General features: G+C 40.0%; 1 protein-coding gene across 2 annotated transcripts in view; it reads right to left on the bottom strand.

Moving 5' to 3' along the window:
• The window catches only part of HPSE2 (heparanase 2 (inactive)), a 766947-nt gene that overhangs the window by 132173 nt on the left and 612507 nt on the right, over positions 1-22267 (bottom strand). For both annotated transcript variants that reach the window (XM_012439611.2, XM_012439610.3), the window contains one exon: positions 20400-20514. In XM_012439611.2, the coding sequence (XP_012295034.1) occupies positions 20400-20514 (115 nt within the window). The remainder of the gene's footprint in view (positions 1-20399; positions 20515-22267) is intronic.

Below are 22267 nucleotides of genomic sequence, written 5' to 3'. Positions count from 1 at the left end.
TGAACTAAGATTTCCAGGACAAATTAATACCCATGCTTCTCAGGTTTCTGAATTTTTGGTATATTCTATTTAAATATCTTTTACATGTATCTCTACAAATATCTAGTTACTGGCTCAGTTTTAAACTGACAAATAAAAATTATACATAAATTTTTGGTGTGCAACATGTTTTGAAATATGTATATATTGTGAAACAGCTAAATCAAGCTAATTAACATATGTATTAGCTCACATACTTTTCATTTTTTAATAGTGAGAACACTTAAATATATTCTTAGAAATTTTCAAGAATACATTTTTATTAACTGAAGCCGCCACATTGTACAAAGATAACTTAAAATTATTCCTCTTATGGAACTGACATTTTGCATCCTTTGACTAACATTTCCCTACCTTGCCTCCCATTCCCCACCACAAGCCCATGATATACACCATTATACACTCTGCTTCTATGAATTCAACTTTTTAAGATTCCACATATAAGTGTCATCATGTGGTATTTGTCTTTGTGTGCCTAGCTTATTTCACTTACCATGATGTCCTTCTCTAAGTTCATTCATCTTGTCTCAAATGACAGGATTTCCTTCTTTTTAAGGCTGAGTAGTATTATATTGTGTATATATATCAAATTTTATTTTCTATTCATCTGTTGATGGACACTTAGATTGTTTCCATATCTTGGCTATTGTAAGTAATGCTGCAGTGAACATGGAAGGGCAGATATCTCTTCAACATATTGATTTCATTTTCTTTGGATATATATCTACTAGCAAGATTTCTGGGTCATATGGTAGCTTATTATTTTTTTTTTTGAGGAACCTCCATACTGTTTTCAAGTAATGACTGTACTAATTTACATTCCCACCAACAGTGTGCAAAGGGCATTCTTTTTTCTATATCCTCACCAACACTCCTTTCATCTTTTTATATTAGTCATTCTAATAAGTGTGAAGTAGCATCTCATTGTGGTTTTAATTTGCATTTCTCTGATGATGAATAATGTTGAGCATTTTTTATACATCTGTTGGCCAGTTGTATATCTTCTTTTGAGAAATGTCTATTCAGGTGCTTTGCCCATTTTAAAATCAGGCTATTTGTTTTCTTGTTACTGAGCTAAGTTCCTTATAGATTTTGAATATTAGCCCCTATCAGATGTATAGTTTGAAAATATTTTCTCCTATTTCGTAGGTTGTCAATTGATTATGTTGATTGTTTCCTGTGCCGTGCAGAAGCTTTTTACTTTGATGCAGTCCTATTTGTTTATTTTTGCTTTTGTTGCCTGGGCTTTGGGGGTCATATCCAAACAAAAAACAAAAATGACTGCCAAGACTAATGTCATGGAGCTTTCCCTCTATATTTTCTTCTGGTAGTTTTATAGTTTCAGGTCTCATATCTAAGTCTTTAATCCATTCTGAGTTGATTCATATGGTATGAGATAAAAGTATATTGTCATTCTTTTGTATGTGGAAATCCAGTTTTCCCAACACTGTTTATGAAAGAGTCTGTTCTTTTCCATTGTGTGTTCTTGATACCTTTGTCAAAAATCAATTGACTGAAAGTGCATGGATTTATTTCTGGGCTCTCTGTTTTGTTCTATGTGTCTGTTTTTGTGCCAGTACCATGTTGTTTTGATTACTATAGCTTTAAAGTATATTTTGAAGTCAGACAGTGTGATGCCCTCAGCTTTGTTCTTTTTGCTCAAAACTGCTTTGGCTATTCGAGATCTCTTGTCATTTCATATGAATTTTAGAATTGTTTATTCTATTTTTGTAGAGAATGTCATTGGAATTTTGGTAGAGATTGCATTAAATCTGCACATCACTTTGTGCAGATTTAATGCAATCTCTATCAGAGTTCATACTTTGGGTAGTATGAACATTTAATTATTCCAATCCATGAACACAAGAGATCTTTCCATTTATTTGTTTCTTCTTCAATTTTTTTCATCAATATTTTATAGTTTTCAGGATACAGGTCTGTTACCTCCTTGGTTAAATTTACTCCTAAGTATTTCTGTACCTGAAATACTTTTATAAGAAATCTCATTTCTTCTAAATGAGATTATTTTCTTGATTTATTTTTCAGATAGTTCCTTGTTAGTATGTTAAAATGCTACTTTTTATATATTAGTTTTATATCCTGCAATTTTACTGAATCAACTTATTAGTTCTAATGGTTTTTTTTAGTGGAGTATTTCTTATATAAGATCATGTCATCTGCAAAGAGGAAAAATTTAACTTGGATGCTTTTGCTTTCTTTTTCTTGCCTAACTGCCCTGCCTAGGACTTCCAGTACTATGCTGAGTAGAAATGGTGAGAGTGGGCATTCTTGCCTTGTCCTTGTTCTTAGAGGAAAAACTTTCAACTTTTCACCTTGGAATATAAAGTTATCTGTGGGTTTGTCATATATGGCCTCTATTGTGTTGAGATACATTCTTTGTATACCTAATTGTTGAGAGTTTTCATTATGAAACAATGTTGAGCTTTGTCATATGCTTTTTCTGCATCTATTGAAATGATTACATGTTTTTGTCCTTTGTTCTTTTAATGTAGTGTATCATCTTTATAGCTTTATGCATATTGAACCATCTTTGCATCCTGAGATAAATCTCGCTTGATCATGATAAATAATCCTTTTAACGTACTGCTGAATTTGGTTTACTAGTATTTTTTGGGTGATTTTTTTGCATCTATATTCATCAGGAATATTGGCCTATACTTTTCTTTCATTTTTAGTGACCTTATCTGGCTTTGGTATTAGAACAAATAAACTTTGATCACAAAAAACTACACTTTTACTCTCTGCTCCTACATTTTATAATTTTGATACAACAATTTAAATATTTTTATATTGTGTATCCCTTAACAAATTATTGTTGCCATTGTTATTTTTAGTAGTTTTGCCTTTTAGTCTTTATTTTAAAGATATAAATGGTTTATACAACACCATTACAGTATTAAAGTATTCTGAACTTGACTCTATACTTACTTACTTTTACCAGTGATTTTAATCCTATGTTTTCATGTTACTAATTAGTACCCCACTTTTTTCTCCGCTTGAAGCATTCCCTTTAGCATTTTCGGTAAGACAGGTCTAGCGGTGATGAACTCCCTTAGCTTTTATTTGTCTGGGAAAGTCTATCTTTCCTTTATTTCTGAAGTGCAACTTTCCTGGGTAAAGTATTCTTGGTTGGCAGGTTTTTTTTTTTTTCTTCAGCACTTTGAATATATCATCTCACTGTCTCCTGGCCTGTAATGTTTCTGCTAAGAAGTCTGCTGCTAGCCTTATTGGCACTCCCTTATATGTGATTTGCTTCCTTTTTCTTGCTGCTTTCAAATCTACTTTTTGTCTTTGATTTTTTTGACAATTTAATTATATGTCTTGGTGTAGTCTTGTGTGGAGTGAATCCGACTGGAAACTGTATTAATTTGTTCTCATACTGTTAATAAAGACAAGACTGGGTAATTTGTAAAAGAAAGTAATTTTAATTGACTCACAGTTCAGCATGGGTGGGAAGGCCTCAGGAAACTTACAGTCATGGTGGAAGGGGAAACAAACACGTCCTTCTTCACATGGTGGCAGCAAGGAGAAGTGCCAAGCAAAAGGGGGAAAAGCCCCTTATAAAACTATCAGCTCTTATGAGAACTTACTATCATGAGAATAGCATGGGGGAAACTGTCCCAATGATTCAATTACCTCCTACCAGGTCCCTTTCACAACACATGGGTATTACAGGAACTACAATTCAAGATGAGATTTGGGTGGGGACACAGCCAAACCATATCAGAGGCCTTTGAACTTCCTGTACTTAGATATTTGTATCTTTTCCAAGATTTGGATAAGGAATGTTTTTTGCTGTTATTTCTCTAAATAATATTTCTATTCCTTTGTCCCTTTTCTCTCCCTTGAACACCTACTATTAAAATTTTGCTCCACCAAGTGGTGGTTCATGCCTGTAATCCCAACACTTTGGGAGGCTGAGGTGGGTGGATCATTTGAGGTCAGGAGTTCGAGACCAGCTTGGTCAACATGGTGAGACCCCCGTATCTACTAAAGATACAAAAATTAGCCAGGCATGGTGGTATGTGCCTGTAATCTCAGCTATTCAGAAACTCAGGAGGTTGACGTAGTAGAATTGCTTCAACCCAGGAAGTGGAGGTTGCAGTAAGCAGAGATCCTGTCACTGCACTCCAGCCTGGGTAACAGAGTGAGACTCCATCTCAAAAAAAAAAAACTCCTCTTTTGATGCTGTCCTATAGATTCTATATGCCTCCTTATTCTCTTTCATTCTTTTTTTCTTCAACTCTGACTGTATATATTTTCAAATAACTTGTCTTATTATGTTCTTTTGATGGTATGTCATCTTGTTTCTTTTTGTTACCTGTTGCCTTAGGTTGATATCTGCACATTGTGAAGAAGTAGGGACTTACTCTATTTGCTGCAGAGTGGCTTTACCAGTTAGCCCATCTGGAGATTCTGGGAAGGCTGTCTGAAGTGTTCCATAGGTGGGCTTGCTGCTGGAGTCTTTTCGTAGGCTGACCTGGTGCCTGGGTCAGGTTAGCAGGCCTGGTGTATAAGTCCTCAGGGCTGGGCATGGATCCTGGATCCACTGGGTTAGACTTACTAATTGGGTCCATTAGGGCAGGCCTGGAGCCTGTATCTGTGAGGATGAGCCTGGAGCCTGTATCCATAACATCGAGTCTAATACTGGGTCCATAGAGGGTGACCTGGTGCTGGTGTGGGCCTTGAGTCTGAGTCTGCTGGGACCAGCCAGGTGCTGGGTTGGGTCTGATACCTGGGTCCATAGGATTGTGCCTGAAGCCTGAGCTCATGGAAGATGGGTCTGTGTCCTGGTCCACAGCGACTGACCTGGTGCCAGGACAGACCTGAAACCTGAGTCTGTGGAGGCAGACCTGGGTCCTAGTCCAATAGGGGCTGGCCTGGCACTGGGATTTACTAAGTTGACCTTGGGTCAACTGGAGTCTGGAGCCATCAGGACTCGCCTGGATACTGGGGCTGGCCAGTGATGGAGCAGGCAGGGAGCCTGGGTCTATGAGGGCTGGTACGGAGCCTGGGATCATGGGTACTGGCTGGTGCCTAGGGCTGTGGGGACTGGCCTGAAGCCTGGGTTCCACTAGGGCTGGAGATTGGGTGTATAGGTGCTAGCCTGGAAACTAGGTTTATGAAGGGTTACCTGTGTCCTCAGGCCATGCAGCCAGCATGGAACCTGGGTCCACAGATGTGGTCCTGAAGCCTGGGTCCATGGGGACTGGTCTGGCCAGCACTGGGATCTACTGAGAGTGGCCTAGACCTTGGGTCTGCTGGAACTTGGACCCATAGAGGTTGACCTGAAGGGTAGAACAAAGGGACTGGCTTGGCACTGAGCATGCCCAGATTCTGTGTTCATGTGTGCCAGCCTGGTGCCTAAGGCTAGATGTGTCAACCTGGCTCTGGGGTAGTCCTGAAACCTGAGGCCACAGGAGCTGGCCTGGTGCTAGGCAGGTCTAGAGTCTGTATACACAGGGGCCAGCTTGGAGGCTGAATTACAGGGTGCTATCCTGATGGCTAAGGCTGCAGGGGTGATTTGGATACTGTGTCTGCTGGGGCTGGCTTGGCCTGGCCCTTCAGGGTGGGCCTGAAGCCCAGGACCACTAGGGCCAGTCCAATACTGGGGCAGCCCTGGAGCCTGGGGCTGTGGGACCCTGCCTGGTGCAGGGTGGGTTTAGAGACTCAGTCTGCAGGTAGTGGCCTGGAGTCTGGGTCCATGGGGGCCTGAACAATGCTAAGTTTTATTGGAACAGTCCTGGTGTTGAGGGTCTGAGGCATTGTCTGGTGCTCACTTCTCTCGCCTTCCCCCAAGTGCAGGGTATCTTTTCCAATGCTATGCTGCCTAGGGTCAGAGGAGTGGTATAAAACTGTTCTTCCTTCCATACTAAAGAGGTTCAATGTGTCTTATCTTACTTCTCGGCTATAGCCAGGTGCTATATTTCACCTGGCTTCTTTAGCTCTTGAGAAAGTATTTTCACATGTGACTGTTGCGGTTCAAATGGATGTTTCTACAGGGAGACAAGCTCTGGAAAGTCCTATTCTGCCATGTTGCTGCTACACTCTTATCAGCCTTCTTTATTGGCTAATTTTAAAGGCAACTAGTCATTATAATGATGTATAGTGGTTAAAGTGATCATTAGCAAAAAGATCATGTTTCCTAAAGGGAATCTGAGCTGCTAACTAATAATCAGAAACACTTTTAAGACCAGCTGTGGGTAATTAGCACATTTGCACTAGTGACTTTCTTCATTGGCTTGAGATAGTCCAATTCAACAAATAATTTTTTAGTGTATATTAGGTATGGATGTGTACTGGTTGCTAGAGGAAATATAGGAAGGGTATACCAAGTCCCTATCCTCAAGGAGCTTATATTCTAGGAAGGGAAATAATGATAAGTTTATAAATGACTGTAAATACCTGTAGATAACACCATATATACTACATGCATAAATGGATATAGATAATATGTTAATGAGTTTTAGAAGCAGGAGAGAAAACATTCACTTAGGAGAATTCAAGAAAAGCTCCAAGAAAGAGTTGGTGGTCTTTGAGATAAACTTTGAAAGATAGCTTGAGTTTTGTTTAATGGAGATGTTCGGGAAGGCAATTATGGTGTTGAAGAAATCCAATCATACACTTACACACTCAGTTCCTCTTTCATTCATCAAACTTTTATTGAGTACCTACTGTGTTTGAGGAGGACAGAGATGACTAAAAAAAGTCTCTGTGTGTCAGATTTCAATCACTTTCAACTCAAATGTTTCTCCTCCTCATGGAGGAGGAAAAAAAGATATGAACAGATGAGCTGCAATATAGTATGCTCAGTATTTCATATAAGTCCTTAATTAAATGCTGTATGTATTAGTCTTGGTTCTCCAGAGAAACAGAACCAATGCCAATAGGAGATCTCTCTCTCTCTCTCTCTCTCTCTCTCTCTCTCTCTATCTATCTATATATATACACACACACACAATACATACATACACACATACATAAACATGTATGTATATATACATATATGTGTATATATACATATACAGATACATAGACACACATATACATACACACACATATGTGTGTATGTGTATGTGTATATATATATATAGAGAGAGAGAGAGAGAGAGGGAGAGAGAGAGAAACAGATTGATTTTAAGTAACTGGCTCATGTAATTATGGATGCTGGGAAGTTTGAGATCTGCAGGGTAGGCTGCTGGCAGGCTGGAGACCCAGGAAAGAGCTGAGGTTGCAGTTCAAGGCTGAAGGTAGTCTGCTGGCAGAATTTTTGTTGTTGTTGTTCAGGGAAGGCCAGTCTTTTTTCTATTAAGGTACTCAACTGATTGGATGAAGCCCATCCACATTATGGAGGGTATTTTGCTTAACTCAAAGTCTACTGATTTAAATGGCAATCTCACCTAAAGAATATCTTCATAGAAATATCTAGAATAATGTTTGACCAAATACCTGAACATGGCCTAGCCAAGTTGACACATACAATTAACCATCATACTATATGAGACAAATGGAACAAATTTGGTCCCAGCCTCCATCCATCAGATTAACCAGAGTGGCTGATGGAGTGGCATACTCAGTGTAAATCTGAGTTCAGCCAAGAACATGTAAGGCTGACAGATGGATTGTTGGGAGAAGTAGTTGACTACCAGCCATGATTATCTTTGCATGTTCTTGCTGAATGTGCCAGACTGCAAGATTTATGTCTTCGGATAAAAAGGAATTTCTGTAGCTACTTACACAGGCAACTAAATAGTCAAAATGACCACAGCATCACTACTGTATAATTGCCCACCTCTAGGGGAAGGAATATGGGCTTATTTGCTGCTAGCACAATATTTGCTGATTGCCTAAAAAGTGCTAGACTTTTGGCCTGAATTCCTCAGCTGCAGCTCAGACCCCTGCATAAACTTGGGCCCACTGCATTGTTTCTATGGGACTTGGTGGCCAGGGAAACCAGTGCAAATATGCTAATGCTCATGATGTTTGCTGAGTATATAGTTTTCTCTTTCTGACCTAGAAGACTTGGGCTTTCTGTCTGCATCAGTGAAGCAGCAAAGGCAAACTTGTTAGCTTGCTAATAAGGTAACTCTCGCCCTTCACAGTTATTGAAAGCTATAGTGATGAGGATGGGATGCCAACAGTGACATGACTTTCTGAAAGCAGAAGGATAGAGGCTTTGCAGGTTGGGTTTGGGGATATAAGACTTCCTAGGAGCTAGTAGTAAATGCTCTCACCAAAATAGTGAGTGATGCTGCGGAGTAAGTGTTCTCCAGTGTTCTATTTGTTAATGAACAAAGGTGGAATGAATTATTCTGAGGCGAGCAGTGATAAGATTGAAACAAGCCACAAAAATGGTACCTTGGCTGTTGGTCACTTTCCCAAGGAGGGTGAGGGAAAGGATGTTTATTATGACAATGGGGTAGCATGCCCTTTGATCCTAACCCAAATGCAATGTGGCTGTGCTTACTGAAAGCTGAAATAGATGATGTCAGTAATTATGAACTTACCACGTGGCATGGGCTTTGGAAGGGCTGAAAACATTGGAAATTTCATTTGGTTGAGCTGTGAGCAGCTGTCACACCACTCAAAACTGAAAGTAGCAACTAAACCAGTCTTGAAAAGGAAGATACTCATTTTTGCACTCACTCACACTTTCCAATTTCAAAGTTTAATACAAAGCTACAGTAATGAAGAGATTATGGTATTGGCCATACTCTCTTGATTATTGTGCATATAGATATATGCATGAAGGTAGACATAAAGATCTATGAAACAGAATTGAAAGTCCAGAAATAAACCCTTACATCTACGGCCATTTAATTTTCAATAAAAGTGCCAAGACAATTCATGGGAAAAGAATAGTCTTTTCAACAAATGGTACTGGGGCAACTGTATCTACATGCAAAAGAATGATGTTGAATCTCTACCTCACATCATATACAAAAACTAACTCAAATGGACCAAAGACCTAAAGATAAGAGAGCTAAAGCTATACAAATTCTTAGAAGAAAACATAGGAGTAGATCTTTGTGGCTTTGGATTGAACACCAAAAGTACAAAGGACCAAAAAATAGATAAATTAGAGTTTCTCACAATTAACAACTTTTGTGCCTAAAAGGACACTATCAAGAAAATAAAAAGACAACACACAGATTATTGGACTTCTGCTTTCCACTTCCATGTGTAAGGATTTTAGAAGTCACCATTCCTTCTGAACAATAAATAAAAACCTGAGCAGTCTGAAAAATCAAGTTTTTCTTGGATCCATTAGAGAGGTTAGGACAAAGGGCAAACTGCTGCCCCCCAGATTGGACAGACAGATAGATGAATACAGGGAGTCATGGCATACTAAAGCAGACAACCTAAACTGTAACTGTGCTGGAGGCTCAGTGTGGACAAGTTTGAGAGTTCGCAACTCCAGGGAAATCCAGTCATTGGGAGAACCCCACACTTTTGTGAGTTTTACCTCCAGGAGCTCAAACAGGATCTCACAGAAAATACTGGGCAAAAATTCTTTCATGCTTCCAGTAGGGGAAGGGGAAAAGGAATGATACTGAAATATGACAGAGTATTTTTTTTTTTGAGACAGAGTCTTGCTCTGTAGCCAGGCTGGAGTGCAGTGACGAGATCTTGAGTCATTGCAACCTCCACCTCCCAGGTTCAAGCAATTCCCCTGCTTCAGCCTCCCAAGTGGCTGGGATTACAGGTGTGCGCCACCATACCTGGCTAATTTTTTGTGTTTTAGTAGAGATGGGGTTTCACCATGTTGGCCAGATGGTCTCGATCTCCTGACCTTGTGATCTGCCCTCATCAGCCTCCTGAGTAGCTAGGATTACAGGCACGAGCCACTGTGCTCAGCCTCTGTTCTTCTTAACGTTAGTTCTGCCCTCAGGAGAAACTAGTTAACCAGAGACTAACCTGTTGGGGTATTATCAGAGCCTCACTGACCTAAGTGAAAGGAAATACCCAACTTCATCATATTACTAAAGGCCTATTACAATTGTTCATTTTTCCTGATACATCACAGCTATCCAGATAAATTATAAGACACACTTAAAGGCAAAAAAAACACAATTTAAAGAAACAGAGCAAACATTTTGCATGGCAGGGATGTTGAAATCTGAACAGGAATTAAAAACAGCTATTATTAATATGCTAAAGGCTCTAATGAATAAAGCAAATAGCATGTAAAAGCAGATGAGCAATATAAGCAGAGAGATGGAAATCCTAAGAACTAAAAAAAAAAAAAAAAAAGCTAGAGATCAGAAATACTATAACACAAATGAAAAATGCCCTTGATAAGATTATTAGTAGACTGGACATGGCTGAGGAAATAATATCTGAACTTGAGGATATATCAATAGAAACCTCCCGAATTGAACAGCGAAGTGAACACTGACTGACTGAAACAGGGCAGAATATCCGAGGACTGTGGGACAACACAGAAGGTGTAACACACTAGAAGGAGAAGAAAGAAAAAGGAATAGAAGAAATAATTGGACCCCAACAGTTCTAATAACAAAAGGAAGTTGTAAGTACTATAACAGGGCTACAGGAGCCTTGAGGAAAAAAGCTTTATTCCCTGAATGATTTCAAAGGGAAGCAGTACAGTGTTATTTTAAAAGATTTTATTAGTTTAGATTCAGCTGGGAGGTCCATCTGAAGACACTAGTGTGGAAATAACATATTGAAACGAATCAGAAAACTCAGAGCTGAAGGAAATCTCAGATTGTCCAATTAAACATCTACTTTTGAGACAGACCCAGCACACCCTACAGTGAGTGAGTTGGTGTCAGAATGTGGAATCAGATCCAGAACTCCTGGTCTTCCTGTTGGTGAGCCTTCTATCCCGAGGCTCTCCTCCCTTCCTACTGTTACATCATTGTGGTGCCCTGGGGTAAGAAGCTTTCTCAGGAATGTGTATTATTTGGGTAACTAATATTATAAATGGCCACTAATGACATCTTGTTGCACAGTCTTTCCTATTCTTCCCTCTAGCTCCTCCCTTCCAGCCAGTAGTAACATCTCCTACCTCAGACATCTAAAAAACCTATTGTCTATTGATCATTTGGATCCCTTCCTCCCTCCCTTCTTTTCACAAATATTTATTGAGTACTTCCTACACAAGGCAACTTATGTTAGGCTCTGGGGATAATGAGTAAACAAGACAGACTTCAACATACACATCCATCATCTATTAACTCTCTCTCCAAGGCTCTATGTCACCCCAAACAGATAATAAACATACAGAGAAGGAATCTAACATTATTTTTTATGTTCTAAAGAAACTAAAACAGTGTTTTGCTTTAGTGTATGTCATAAGGCTCTCATACAAGGACATTAAAGGAATTACCAGTAAAATTTGTAAACATAAGCAAAAATGGAATAGTATAATAAACTACCAAATGTTCTGTGATTCTCGTTTCAAAGTCTAATGACAGGTAACAGAAAGTGCAAATGGTTGGGTCAATGACAGGAAAACTCTAGGCATTAGGCTCAGTCAAGGATCCTAGATATAGGGCCAGGCAGTGAGATACACCACAATTATTTGCATAAAGGGCAATAGGAAGCAATGAAGTTTGCAAAGTGCTGGTGGCAAGGGCAGGGCAGAGCATCAGGTGTAGGGAGGTTGAGCTAAACGATGCTGAGCAGTGCTGTCTGCCTCTGTGCCTGGCTGTGGGTGGACTATACCTCAGGTTGGTCTTAGAGACACTGTGTGGCCTCTGATGTGTGACTGGGTGTCTTTCCCACACTGCAACCTTTGCTGATGCTGTTGCTGCTGAGTGATGCTCTGCTCTTCCACCCGCCTCTCTAATGGCTGCCTCTTCAGTGAAGACCTCCCTGGCCACACTTTCTAAAGAAGTCTCCCCTCCTCATTATTCAACTTAGCAACCTGTTTGCTTCCTACACAGCATTCTGAATTTTGTAATTCATTGTTAGTTTACTTGTTTATTTTCAGTCTCTCCTTCTAGACTGTAACCTCCAATGAGTGCAGGGATCTTTCTTTCTCCTTCACCTCCATTTCCTCAGAATCTAGAAGTGTCTGGCACATATTAGATACCCAATAAAAATAGTTGTCAAATGCATGAGTGATAGATGGTACCAAATATTTTGTTGATATCTCCATAATTGAAGCAAAAGTCGAATACAGAGGAGTACAGAAAAATAAAAAAAAGTAGTTAATAATTTAATCAAGGTAACATAAACCTCTAATACAGTTCTCAATTCTGGCCACACATTAGAATCACTTGGACTTTAAAAATATTCAACACCTGGGATCCTCTACAGACCAACTTGAACAAGACTCTCTGTGGTTGGTGCCTAAGCATAGGCATTTTTTAAAAAGCTCCCTAGGTGACTATAATGTTCTGCCAGGCTTGAGAACCACTGCTTTAACAAAGAAAGGCTATAAGGACTGTGACAACAAGATGAGGGTGAATTTTAGAGTAGAAGGCAGGTTTTCTGCCATCAAATTTAGGATAAGTAAAAATGGTGTGTTCTATTGAATCCTTTCAATCATTAAAACCGAATCAAGGGTAAAATAAGCAGAGGTTGATAATAGTTGAAAGTTAGTAAGTGAGGTATCTAATGACTGACAGATTTTTTAAAAATGTTATACTGTAGTACATTCAAATAAGAATTAAAAACAGAATTGGGCGGGGGGCGGTGGCTCACGCCTGTAATCCCAGCACTTTGGGAGGCCGAGGTGGGTGGATCACGAGGTCAAGAGATCGAGACCATCCTGGTCAACATGGTGAAACCCCGTCTCAACTAAAGATACAAAAAATTAGCTGGGCATGGTGGCGCATGCCTGTAATCCCAGCTACTCAGGAGGCTGAGGCAGGAGAATTGCCTGAACCCGGGAGGCGGAGGTTGCGGTGAGCCGAGATCGCGCCATTGCACTCCAGCCTGGGTAACAAGAGGGAAACTCCGTCTCAAAACAAACAAACAAACAACAAAAAAGAATTTATATTTCTTTGACCTATTTCTATTTTTTATAAAGACTTTTGCTTTTATGTAAACAACCATAAAACCATAATTCAGTTAGAAAACAACATAATGTATTATCTTGGTTCTATCAGAGGCTTATTTTTTGGTTCCTAAAGGTCACAACCAGACATCATTGTGCCCTTAATGTTTGCAAATATAGTCTTTAAGATGAAGTATTATTTAAATTTGTCAAATTGTGGCATTCACAAAAGTGTCTTCCAACCTAGCAAAGGACTTTTCTTTTCTTCCTCTCCCTTCTTTCCTTTCTTTTTTCTTCCTTCCTCCCTCCCTCTCTTTCTTCTCAGATCATTTTTAGATAATTGTTTAGTGTTTTCAGTGAGCTGATGAGGTTAGGTGAGTGAGGTTCTCATTCCAGAGCTGACCTCGCTCCTCACTGTCTGCAGGTTGATTCAAGGATGGCAAATCATGTTCTTAAGTTCAAGTGCAGCGAGACTGTAATTGCTTCTTTTCCCTAATTTATTTAGGAGGCCACCCAATTTGCTGTAGCTCTAATCCCTCAGTATTGCAATGTGAGAACAATATAAATGGCTGATGGCAGAGTGAGATTGTCAATTGTTGCTTGTCAGTGATTCACATAATGTGCTGTCATTAGCACTTTGATGTGACATATCATGGTTTCTAGTGCTTATTGGGCCATTTATAAATACCAAATGAAGGTGCTGGAGCTAGTATTGCAGCCTGCTTACTGCCTTAATTGCCTTTGCTGGGAAAGGTTGCCAGCATCTTTTCTGGAAGTAAATAAAATGTAATTTTTAGTTTGTCTTTTACCATTTGCAGTCAATTCCTCTCAAGTGAAGGAATCATAGCGTTCCTTTTTTTTCTTCTCATTTTCTAGTTAAGTTACTTGAAAATTATAAAAAGTTAAATTACTTTTACCAAAAAATCTGCTTTTCATTCTTTAGTCATCATTGCTTGAACTGATTTCCAGATATGGAAACAAATATTCAAATGTATATTATCTCACCACAGTTATGTTCAGGTTATTCATTATAATTATTGTGACTTACAGAATTTTAACAAAGTGACTTTATAAATAATAATAGTGGTTACTGAGTATTTACTATGTGGTTAAAAAATACATATGCACTGGCTCATTTAGTCCTTTCCAACAACCCTCTGAGGTAGATACTATTATTGTCTCCATTTTATGAGAGGAAATTGATGTTTATTGATGCTTATAAATCCAAGGACATATAGTTAGTAAGTGGTAGAGCTGGTTTTGAGACGTAGGTCAGTCTGATTCCAAAGCCAATACTTTTAAGCAGTACATTTCAAATACTTCCCTGTCTCAGACACCAGCACAGTTAGCCCTATTTCACAGAGGAAGAAATGAAGACTCATGTAACTAGAAAATTGCGGTGCTGCATTTTGAGCTTGCACCTTCTGATTTTAGGTCTAGAGTTCTTTCTCCTTCCCAAGGGGACTCCCATCAGAGTGAGCTGTTACAAATGCTAGTGTCGTTGCCGACATCCTGTACACACCGCTCAGGCTGATATATAAGCAAGGAGGAGAACTCAGTAGAAAAATCAGAGGAGCATCTAAGTGAAAGCATTAGGGGCAAAAGAACTGCCTCCCTGTCAGATGGTGCAGAGCACAGGCTCTGATTTGAGCAGCCAGGGTTTAGAGACACAGAGGAGAAAAGAAGCAAGTCACGTCCACTGGGCATGCAGCCCAGGCACTTCAGCCACTGACATGGAGCCAGCCTGAGTTGCAGTGATTGATCCTGCAGCCAAGGATGCCCTTCTCTCAGCAGCTGCAGGTTCCCACAAAGGAAGGCTGCACATGGTGAAGTCTTTGTCAGGGCCCCTAATGGGAGCATTGGGTTTCACATCACAGCTACCCCTAAACAGGTACACTCTGCTTCTTTCATCTTCCTGATGGCTCCCACGGGAAAGAAAAGAAAGAGAAAGGCGGCTACACCAAGAAACAGGTCACAGGCTGGTCTGGCTGGATTTTGTACCTCCCCCGCCCTACCTCCTCCAGGTCTGTAGCTTTGAAATACTTTAATTTTCACACACCCTGTGTGGCCACTGGAAAGCAATGGGAAAAGCTTTCTTAATTTTTCCTAATCCATCTAACATGACTCACTGGAAAATTAATGCCTCTGTACCGTTACATATGCTACTGCTTCTGTTTGGAAGCTCCTCCCCAGACTCCAAACTCTTCTTCCTAAGGCTAACTTTCCCTTTTTAAAGATTCAGCTCACATGCTGTTTCCTCCAGAAAGCCTTCCTTGATGCCCCATGCCTGCCCTCCACCCAGTCTGGCTTCTGTACTCCTCTTCTATCTCACTATAGGGCTTTTGTTATAGTCCCTGCTAACTTGCCTATCTCCCCATCTCTACTGTAAGCTCCTTGACGGCAGGACAGTGTCTCTAGTGTCTAGCACGGTATCTAGCACATAGCATGAATGTAATAAGTGTTTATGAATAAGTGAAATATGAATAATAAGTGAACATTTGCATGGCTATTTAAAAATACAATCTTTCTGAAACATTCTTTTCTTTGAAAAATAGGCCTTTGTTTTAGATCTTAAAAGCAATAATGCTGATCACAGCAATTTTACAAACAAAAAAATTCACGTAAGAAAATAAAAACTGCAACCAAAAAAAACCACTTTTAACATTTAGATGTAGTCCCTTCCAGCAATTTTCTACATGTATGTGTATATACCAAATCAGAATCCTATTTTTCTACCTAATTTTTTCAAAGATTATAACAATAACTTCTGGAGGTAGAGTTGGCATTTTTATTCCAATATAAGTGATAGGAAAACTGGAATACCAAGTACACATCTAATTAATGGCAGAGCTAGAACTAGAACTCATGAATCTTGTCATAGTTCCAGGCTCCTGCTGTTTCCTACGATGCCTTCTAATCTGATGGTATTCTTCTTGTATCAATCCATCATCAATAGAACATGAGTTTGTAACTGGGTGTCCTTGCTCTACACAGGGAAAGATTTAAACCTGTGTCCACACCATGTCTCAGCAGTGCATATGGGGCACGGTCTCTAACACTTTGGAGGGAAACAGGGATGGAGCATCTAGCATCTTGTCCTAGGATCTTGTGATAAGTTCATCAGCTGTGCTGCGCAGGCATGAGTAAGGGGTAGAGTTTCCTTCTGATGATATCTGAGCAGCGATGGCTTGGCTCAGAGCATGTTGCTATGGGAACTGCAACCACAGGTTTAATCTCAACATAGTCTAGTGAGTTGTACTCCAATCCATGACCAGTGACTATATTCTAGAACAATGTACACAGCAGGCACTCAATAAATATGCATTGGGCTGAATTGAATGTATATTATTCATCAGGGAAAGCAGGCAAAAAATCATGCTGGTAATAAATTTCCATACCACTGTGTCCAGTGTGGAAAAGGCAATCCAATGTGATCTAGCTTTTTATTTTATTCCAAATAGAGGATTAAATTGTAGTCCCACAAACACACATCAAATTGTTAGTTCCACAGATGAATTTAAGTGCATGTCCCTAGAATGCCAAGCACAGAGCCAGACACAACTGAGGTGTCCATGTTTTTTGAATTGAATTGTGTGAAGACAGCCTGGTGTGGGAGTTAAGAAGATGTCGACTAGTAATTCACCATTCCTTTCCCTGAAATCTCTATAAATCAAGCTCTTAAAAAAAGCAGCTAGCTAAATTCCAAAACCCTCTCTGAGGAGAAATGCCCATGACTGGTGGGGTCTGGACAATGTCCACCAAATGTGCAGATCTCTTCTGCACAAACATTGCCTACTCCCAAGGGAGCCCGTGACTGACTGACCGGCTGTGGAGACTCACACGTCCCCTCTTTCCCAGTGTTAGGGGGGCCAGGGGAAGAGAGTGGGAGTCGAGTGATGAAGCGCGGCTGAACTAAATATTCTCTTCCCAGGAGAAGGAAAATGTCACAGCAGGAGGTGGGTGGCACTTTTATATTGGAACAACCATGAAGAACATGGAGTATATTTGAAAATGATCTTTTCTGAGGACAAGTTTCTCTTTTAAAGAGCCATCCTCATATTCTCTCTTACCTTAGATTGGAGCTATTGAAATGGTCCTGCCAGAGCTATGCCAGAATGCCACAAACTGGGATTAAGGTTGGCTGGGCGGGGGAGGGGTAAAATGGGATATGGGTTAAAGAGCCATAAGGCCAGGATGCTCACTTTTTCGGAGTTTATTCAAGAGCACTGGTTTTGGGAGGCAACCAAAATGCAACTCACTAATCCCCTAAGCTCTTAACAAACTCTCTTGAAGATTTAATCACAATGTAAAATCCACAAGTTTTTACTGGCAGTGTTTAGTTATCAATTGCACAACTCTCTGAAGTGGCAACCAGTACGATTCCCAGGTCTGTCTCCATTACACATTCCAGGAGGCTGCTGGCAATGTGTGTCAGACTGGTGCTCTGGTCTAGCCTTGTAAATTCCTTCCAGGGGAGACTCAGGACATACTCTCCCAGCTGCCAAGTTCTCTACGTATAAGGTGCAGAGTTTATTAGTGCAAAGAAAGGTAAGAAAGGAAGCTTGCTACCTTTTTAAGTGCTTTTACATACAATTTCTTTATTACAGCTTGGTGTTTCCAGAAATACAGCTGCCCAGCTCATTTGAGCCTTTGTGCTGAATCAGTGGAACTTGTTTTCTCTTCCTAGGAACTTCTATGAGCTCTGCTCCACTGTGTATCAACTAAGGTTGTTTGTGCCATGCTTTTAAAGAAAGTCACTGGCAGCCACTCTCATTTGAGGAGGACAAAGCCATGAAGACTGACATCCTTCACTTACACATGGCCATGCAAAGGTACAAAGAGGGTTGATATGGAATCCAAGTTTGTGCAACTCTGGAAATGAAGCCTGTCTAGTCACCCAAAGACCATGTTTTTCTAGTCTGTTTTCTTCTCTTCAATTTCCCAACATACCTGTTTTCATTTCGAGACTCAATTCTAAGGCAATGTTGGCCTCAGACTAGAGCAAAGACATCTAAGAAGCTACCATAAGAAATAATGTGGGACAGTGAAAAGAAAACACAATTTAGAACTGGAAAACTCTGAGTTGCAGCTCTGTTACTGCTCATCTGACCTTGGATAAGTCACTCAACAACGTCATAGAACCTTAGTTTCTCTTCAGCGAAATAAGTATAAATAGTCATATTTATCTCACCACGTTCTTTTCAGAACAATTATGACAAATTGCAATTATCTGGTTTATATGTTTACTTATTTGCCATTTCTCAGTACAGTTCACTACACTGTAAACTCCAAGAGTTCAGGAACCTTGTCTTTTTAGTTCGCCACAGTGGCCCATTGCCAGGAATAGCAATCAGCATACAGTACATGATCAAGAAGAGTGAATGAAATTTGAATGAGTGATGAAAGAAATAAAGGAAAAAAGGAAATAATAAAAAGAAGGACAGAGGAAAGTGTTCAGAGTATTGCAGATGCCATTTATGAAAGTGATATGTACATTGTTAAGTATTATCTGCATCTTTTATAACTAACATTTGATGCATTAATTATGCCAGGGTGATCTGTTTAAAATGTAAGTTAGATCATGTTACTTCCCTGATTAGGCCTTCCAAAGGCTTTTCATGTTATTTACAAGTCAACTCCTTTCAGCATACAAAGCCCTAGGTGATATGACTCCTGCCTACCTCATTTCCAACTTCTCCCCCTTCCTCATCATGCCCCGGTCACTCTAGTGTTCTTGCATATCTTCAAACATGCCAAGTGTGTTCCTGCCTTGGATCTTTTGTGTAAGTTTCTTCCATGGCCTGGAAAGTTGTTTTGTGAAATCTGCATAGCTGGCTCTTTACTGTAATTGGGCTTTTGGCTTACATGTCACCTTCTCCGAGAAGCCTTTCCTGCACAGGCACCCTAAAGGGCCCAAGCAGTGCTCTTACTTGTTGATTCACTTATCTATTACTAGTCCTCTTCTGTGCCTGATGTTCAATAAATATTTATTTCTGTGTGCCATTATATTTGTTTAGTGCTTACATTTCATAGATACTTTTTAAAGTATTTTATTTCTGCAAAAACAAAACAAAACAATCCTCTATGGTTCCAAACTGAAAACTGTCTTTTTACCCCTTTCCACCCGTCTCCCACACATGTACCTTGGGAGAGGTACTCTTGTCCAGCAAATGAAAGGAACTATGCTAGTTAGTTTGACTGTTTGTGATTTAATTGAACTCTTGGAGTCATGTACACCAAGTGATACAAAAATTACTTGGTTGTAATTGAGATGTGGAACTGGTGATGTGAGCATTGTTCTCTGCTTCGGGCTTGGAGGCTTCCTGGCTCAGGGCTTGGGGAGTGGAGGGAGTGGTAGACATAGGCAGAGAGAGGCGAGTGGTAGGAATGCTCACTGATTCCAGTTTGGGTTTGTTTATTGTGGACCCCAGGGCAACAAGTAGTTCTGTAGAAATAGCACCGAATCAGGGCACAGAAACAGGTGCCAGGGCTCGCTCTACGTGATGCCCCCACCTCCTTGCCCCACCCCTAGCCAGCAGTCCCTCTGTTAAATTAAATGGAACTGGATCATCTCAAAGGGGAATTCCAGCTCTTAATTCTATGACTTGATGAGAGGAGTCTGATTTTTTGTCATGACCATGACTTCTGTGACAAAGGATAACCCTTGTAATATTCTGGTAAGCATAGCTTTTCTGGTCAGTGGAATTGGCCAATAAGGTCACTAGACAAACCCAGATTTCTGCTTTTGCCATTCTAGTTTATTCTTCTCTTTCCTTTTCTTTCCTAGAGAAGTTGGCACTCTTGGTAAATCCCCTCATTATCACATAGGGCTACACATCTAAATGTAATTGCACTTCAGCCACTCCCCAAAAGATGGGTTCCTAGTGCGTCTGATCTTGGCTAACACTCCCCCATCTGCTTTCAACATGTTGCATTTGATGTTAACTAATGTCTCCTATTAGCATTAAAATAAAACAATCTGGAAAAAATTCACTCTCAAGCAGAGTTCAAACAGGCCACAAGTAGATGGAGAATCTCAACTGCACAAGGATTGTTAAAACAATAGTAATAGATATACAAATATATATAAATGAATATATGTATATTGCATACTGCACATACATATGTATGTGTATGTATAAAAGTGAGTATATAGATGTGTGTGTGTGTGTGTGTGTGTGTGTGTGTGTAGTGAAGCCAAAAGTCTGTGAAATGGATCAAGGAAACAAAAATAAGAATGCTTCTATTCAATTTATGAAATTAACTGGTAACAGCAAGAGGAAAAATATTCTCCTAGTATGGAACAAGGCATGATCAAAAGAACTGAGTGATATGGAAAAGGAATTGGGAATCTTTATCCCACACTTACTGGTAATGGGTTAAAATTCTGGTCCACGAGGTGATTGTATCCATGGTCAAAAAATGAGTGCCGTATCACAACGTCAATGCCCTGATTGGCCAGCATTCCTAAAGTGTTCAACCATCTAAAAGGCAGAGAAAAAGAGCTACATCAATACATTTTTAAAATGGCATATAACAAGCTCTATAGAGATTGTCTACATATATACCAGTCTCTCATCACCAAATTTATTTAGTACTTTAAAGAGGGTTATTTTAAGCATTAAATTCACAGCTGTAATATATTTTAGAGATTATCAAATCCAACCTCTTAATTTGATAGAAAAAGAAACAGAAGTTTAAGCGAGTAAAATGAATTGCCCTTGATCATTAGTTTGTTGTTAATGACTTAACATTTTATTGCTGAAATACTAACAAATGAAGACCCTAGCCACTTGTAAGCCTAATGTCATCCCTCCTGGCCAAAGGACATACAATTACAGAAGAACACACATTATGCCTTCAATTCCTCAAACTCCCCTGCTTATACCCTGTCACTAAACACGTACCTTTAACAAAACTCTAACTCAAATACTCCTATGACCTATGCAAACATAGTCTAATCATTAGTAACCCTCATATATCACTGTCAGTAGTCAATGCAATAATAATTTTCATTGGCACTACAAGTAACTATTCAGGGATTCAAGTATGCCACCATCACACATATTTTGTAGTGAAGGACCTGCACTGTTCACACACTTATCATCTATCCCACTATGCTGTGGGGATCGCTCCAGCGTCAAGACCACTCAGTGTCTCCGCCATAATGGAGTTTGAGCCCGGACACGTTTCCCACCCCCTGGAGGCAGTCGAGATCAGTGAAAGAGAGATTTAATAGAAGTTTGAGTTTGCAGAAGTCTATTTCTGGTCCACTGACCTAAAGGCTGGGTGAAGGCTGTGTGGTTTTACTAGGCATTGTTTCTTGAAGTACCTGGTCTGGGCTAGTTTTATGACTTTGTTTACCCTCTATTGATGGGTCCCGTGCTTGTTCCTGTGACTGCTATTTGCAAAGTTAATGGGTCTATCGCCTCTCTGATGACTTGCATAGATCATTAACATTTTAACTATAGGTTTCCTCACCCTGATAATGAGACCCACCTGCATGACTTGATTGTACCCATTGTGTGTTTTCCGCTGCCTAAGCTTGTAGCCGGATGGCTCTCTCTTCCCTTTATTAAGATAATGGCATCTGTTCTGATAATTGAGATGGGACTAAGAATGCTTATGTAAATGAGGTGGGGCAAAGAATGTTCCTGTAAATGAGGTAGGAAAAGATATATATACTAACTCTGTGTACAATAAAGTTGCTGGTTTTAGGCATTGCTAATTGGGAATTGCCTGGCCAGCCCTCCAGACTCCAGTTGTTCTGTCTTTTCTTTTCTTCCGCGCACTCTCTCTTCCAGGTATTGGGACCCTCTTGCAGGTCAAGAGACCCCGGCAGACGTGCCATTCTCACCGGCCCCCGACACTATGCCAAACACCCACTTTCTAGGGCATGCCATTCTTCAAAGACTGCCTTCTTTGTTCTTCCAACACCACTGACTCTGCCTTCATTATTTATACATTCAGCTCATTCATCCATTCATGCATTCATTTGGGGTTCTCTTTCTCTTCCTACTTCTGAAACATAGGGAAACTACTACTTGTAATAATACATGGAATAAATGTGGCTTAGAGATTCAGGCTTCCCTTTATGAAAGGTAAGGCATTTCACAGCCTGTCCTTAACATATGTGTGTCCAGCTTTATCTGTCACCTCTTTCCCCCTCTTCTCTCACCCTAAATCCCATTTCCCATAGGCTCCAAGCCACATGAAATTACTCTTAGCTACCCAAAT

Source organism: Aotus nancymaae, unplaced genomic scaffold (genome assembly GCF_030222135.1).
Source record: "Aotus nancymaae isolate 86718 unplaced genomic scaffold, 86718_ANA_hifiasm-v0.15.2.pri h1tg000010l, whole genome shotgun sequence".
NCBI lineage: Eukaryota > Metazoa > Chordata > Mammalia > Primates > Aotidae > Aotus > Aotus nancymaae.
The sequence above is the reverse complement of the archived record's forward strand: the minus strand, read 5'-3'. Positions and strand labels throughout refer to the sequence as shown.